Source organism: Nanorana parkeri, unplaced genomic scaffold (assembly GCF_000935625.1).
Source record: "Nanorana parkeri isolate BGI_ZX_2015 unplaced genomic scaffold, ASM93562v1 scaffold117, whole genome shotgun sequence".
Classification (NCBI taxonomy): domain Eukaryota; kingdom Metazoa; phylum Chordata; class Amphibia; order Anura; family Dicroglossidae; genus Nanorana; species Nanorana parkeri.
The window spans coordinates 1,506,040-1,510,311 of record NW_017306385.1 but is presented as its reverse complement, the minus strand read 5'-3'; the positions used below and the strand labels follow the sequence as shown (position 1 = coordinate 1,510,311).

Here is a 4,272-nt window from a genome sequence, read left to right as displayed (position 1 = left end):
GGGCGGTTCCCTCCTCTGATCTGCCATAAATTACATTTTCATTCTAAGATTTGAACCGCATAAGTTATTATTTTGCCAATTTGTGGAAATTAATATGATTGAACTTTCAGACGTTTTAGCTAAGATTGGACTTGTTCAGCAAGTTAAATTGCATCTATTGCACAATTTGCTAATTTTCTGTATCGTCTTTTCTATCAAGTGATTGCTGGCATCCGGGAAACAGACGAGAAGTTTTATTACATTGTAAAAGAAGAGCGCAATTACCGCGATGCACTGACTCAGTGCAGAATCAGAGGTGGCACCTTGGCCATGCCCAAGGACATGGCCACCAACTCGCTGATGGCAGAATATATATCCAGCTTGGGTTTACTGAGGGTCTTCATTGGCATCAATGACCTAGAGAAAGAGAAGCAGTTTATGTACACGGATAACACCCCCCTACAGCACTTCAGCAACTGGAAGCCTGGGGAACCCAATGACGGTTCAGGATACGAGGACTGTGTGGAAATGCTCAGCTCCGGCGCCTGGAATGATGTTGATTGTCAGCTTACAATTTACTTTGTCTGTGAGTTTATGAAAAGGGCAACATAGTCCAAATTGACTATTTTGGGGGTTAATATAACTATAAAGTGCATGTTTTAAATAAGCTTCGATATTGGAAGTCTTCCAACTGCTTACCCCTATAGCATTATTCCCTACATGACTGCAAACACCATTTCTGCGGCAGATGGGCAAAACTGAGACTGTTGGAAGGCTCCAGACATTTCAACCTTTAACCTTATATCATCCATCTGCCCAGGAAATCTGCCTGGCAGGGACACAGATACACTTAAAGTGTATCTAAAAACAAGAAAGTTAATATATGGCAGCTTACCAGTCCTTAGATGTGGTGGGTACATTCATTTATTTTCCTTTAATTTCACCTGAGAATTCTGCCAGTAACACTTCTTGCCCTAGGGTAACAACGTTCATTCACTCGACTGTATCTATGGAACGAGCCATGGTTGTCAGCCTAGGACAGGACAACAGAGACCTCTCCCCTTCTATAGAACATAGATGGGTGGATTTTGTAGACCTCAGAGATAACAAGGAACAATGTAACTGATAACAGTGCATCACAACCATACAGCACACAACGCTATCAACTGACAAGATTTCTGGGCAAGCTAAACAGATTGTTTTTGCACTTTAAAAAGATATAAAACCCTTTTAATGGTAAATTTAACAGATCAAAAGGGAACAAATAAGATTAGCTCCCTGCTAGGGTTGTAACCTCCAAAAAAAATATATATTTTTTGTTATTGCTGTTATATACGTTGCATGTGTTGTACATTATATTTTAAGGATTGCTTGTTATTTACTGGGGTCTGGGGTGCAGACAGAATGCTTTTATTTCATTCGTATGGCTTTTTGTATGATAATAAAGTTTGATTTAAAAAAAAAAGAAAGAATTTGTCTGCCAGGGGCATTTCTGTCTTACCGAACCTGAGGGTAGAAGCCCATCCCGCTGGTCCAGGAATTGAGCCAATGAGTCTATAGGGAAAGGTAAGTGGTTATCTAGTGACTCTCTTGCTAACACATTGACATCAGCCATAGTCAACCTCATGCTAAGCTAAGGTCACATGTGCGAAAGATGCCCAACACACTTTTCAACTAAAGTTGATCTCCAGGTCACCCCCCACTCCTCTATATTTGCCCTTCATGCCCTATCTAGATAATTGTCCAATTCAATTTAAATAGGTAAACTAACAAACGAAATGCCCCAATTTCTTAGATCAATGTTAATGAGAGACAGTGGGTCCCGAGTCTTCTTACATATGGACTGTGATGTGGGAGTGTCCTTCAAGTGCACACATGGCTCCCTGGAGGCGGAGTAGCCTACTATTGGTTGTAAGAAGAGTCCATTGGTGAGGTCCTCACAGGGTTCTGAAGGCTTTAAGTGGCAAAAACATGAATGGTTAGCAGGCTTGGACTGCAGTAGATCAGTACAGTGAAGTGTTGATCCACCACTGCAGCCCAAGTCTGCCAACCATTCTCGCTTTGGCTGAGAGAGAGGCACCACGGAGGGTCACATGACAGCGGACTCAGGTAAAAAGGAAAAAGATGGGCTTTTTTTTTAAATTGTAAATGGTAGGAGTAAGGTGGGGGGATTGTGGAATGGAATTGAGGGGAGGGGGGTTTATATGTACCTAAAGGGGATGGAACCAGAGAGAACAGAGGATGACCAGCCACTCAACTCTCTTGGTTATAATTTTTAGCCATTATAGCTCTTCAAGACAGTGAAGACTGCCAGTGCGGCCAATGACAGATAAGCTTTTCTTTATATGGAAACCATTTTTACAACTTTTTCAGCTAGCAAAAAAGTCACTTTAAAGAAGGTTATTTTAAAGGTAATCTTTAAAAATGAACCCTTGCAGGGGGCTACCCCTGCACTACAACGGTTAAATGCTCCTTTTGTCTAGGGGCGAAAATAAAGAACCCATACTCCCCCCCAATCTTCGGTCCCATATGGCTGCTAGACTGGTTTCCACAGCCTGTTCTCCCTTGGGCACCAGCGGTCTAAGGACTGCGACATCATACAGGTCCATTAGACGTGAAGACATCAAGGAACATACCACAACTGGAGCGGAGGGGTAGAGAAGTGAGCAGTCACTGCCGCAGGACTGAGGATCGGGTGGGTATTTCGTCTTTTTTTTCACCCCTAGACCAATATGAGCAGTTAAAGGAGAACTATGAGGTGAGTGCTTTTCACTCACCTCATAGTTCTAGTCGACCTGTGACAATGAAACTGTCACAGGTCGGCTCAGTAGATCGGGAGGTGAGCGAACACATACCGGCGTTCGCTCACCTCTTGATCCTGTCACGGCTCTCTGCCGTGACAGGGGAGGGGTTGGATTCCCCCCTTCCCGCTCTGATCCGCCAGCGCTGACTGGCGGAACGGACGGGGGAGGGGGCGGGTACAGCTGGCTCTGCCTTTAGATAGGCAGAGCCAGCTGCCAGTCACTCAGCTGGGCGGATCACGGCACAATTGTCGGGATCCGCTTCAGCTGCGGCGTCTCAGTATACCGCGAGCTACAGCTCGCGGTATACTGAGCCTAGGGTGACGGGAGGACGCTAGTTTGTGTCCTCCCGTTACCCTAAGGAGAACTATGGGGAAAAGCCTTAACCCCATAGTTCTCCTTTAACTCTTGCAGTGCTAGGGTAGCCCCACTGCAAGGATTCATTTTTAAAAATCCTGGACCAATAAAACGAGCCTGTTAGGACGGGAATATTGTAGCTGCCATTACTTACTTGGTTTTGGAAGTGCAAGCACCCAGGCAGTCTAATGTATTAACTACTTTGGTCATGACCACTACCTTGATCATGAAAAATGCATGCAACCAGTAAAACTTCAGGACCCTAAATATGCATACACATGTTCCAGGTCAGTGATTCACCAAGTAGTGAAGGAAGGATGAAGATGACAGCCCAGCGCCATCAAAAACAGGTCCACAGTGTTGGCAGCTGTCGTATTTCTCTCCTGCTTTCAAATCTGTAAGAAGTGACTTCTGCTCAAGCCTTAAAAGTCAATGTACCGTGATGATCACATTGACAGAAAATCAGGTTTTACGATCTTCAGACCCTCCCAGGGAAAACAAGCAGGTATTGTGATGGAGCACACACCCAGCGCACCTCCCTGCACAGTGTGTTTGTGTCTCTGCTGCCTAGCCGTGCCCACACAGCTATATATCACTTGGCACCGGGCACTGTCTCCTCTGCTTACAGCTTGTTACAGCCTAGTTTCAATGGAAATATCCAACCTCAGCTTGCAGTGTGTTTAGGAAACAACCGGAATGTATAGGGCTTATTTGTAAAGAGAATTCATTTATTATAAAAGTTTATTTCAAAAATTCTCAATAAAGCCCAATTGTAGTTGTCCCTTAAAGAAATTAAAGTGTATGTGAAGTATGGCCAAAACGTTTTTAATTTTGGATAGCGTTAGGTGCTATTTTCTGCCGTCTCTGTACCATTGCGGAAATTTCTCCCCAGAGACGCAACAGGAAGTAAGTGGAAATCCCCTGTTAGACAATTGTCCCCAGAACAAGTGTCCCCAATAGAAGAGTTCCCCTTAGTTCTTGTACTGGGGACAACAATAAAACTTAACAGAAAAAGATTGACAGAGGGTCTACCTCTTCCCCACTCCAACCAAAACTAAAAAAAAAAGGTTTTGCCTCTTGATACACTTCAAATCAGGTTGGAAAGTGCAAAGAGGAAAGTTCTAATTTCTTGATC

The 4,272-nt window shown here is 44.0% G+C and overlaps 1 protein-coding gene across 1 annotated transcript in view; it reads left to right on the top strand.

Moving 5' to 3' along the window:
- Nucleotides 1-624, top strand: part of COLEC10 (collectin subfamily member 10) — a 45,901-nt gene extending 45,277 nt beyond the window's left edge. The window contains exon 7 of the mRNA XM_018553343.1: nucleotides 200-624. Coding sequence (XP_018408845.1) covers nucleotides 200-591 — 392 coding nt within the window. The 3' untranslated portion in view covers nucleotides 592-624. The remainder of the gene's footprint in view (nucleotides 1-199) is intronic.
- Nucleotides 625-4,272: the final 3,648 nt, after the last annotated feature.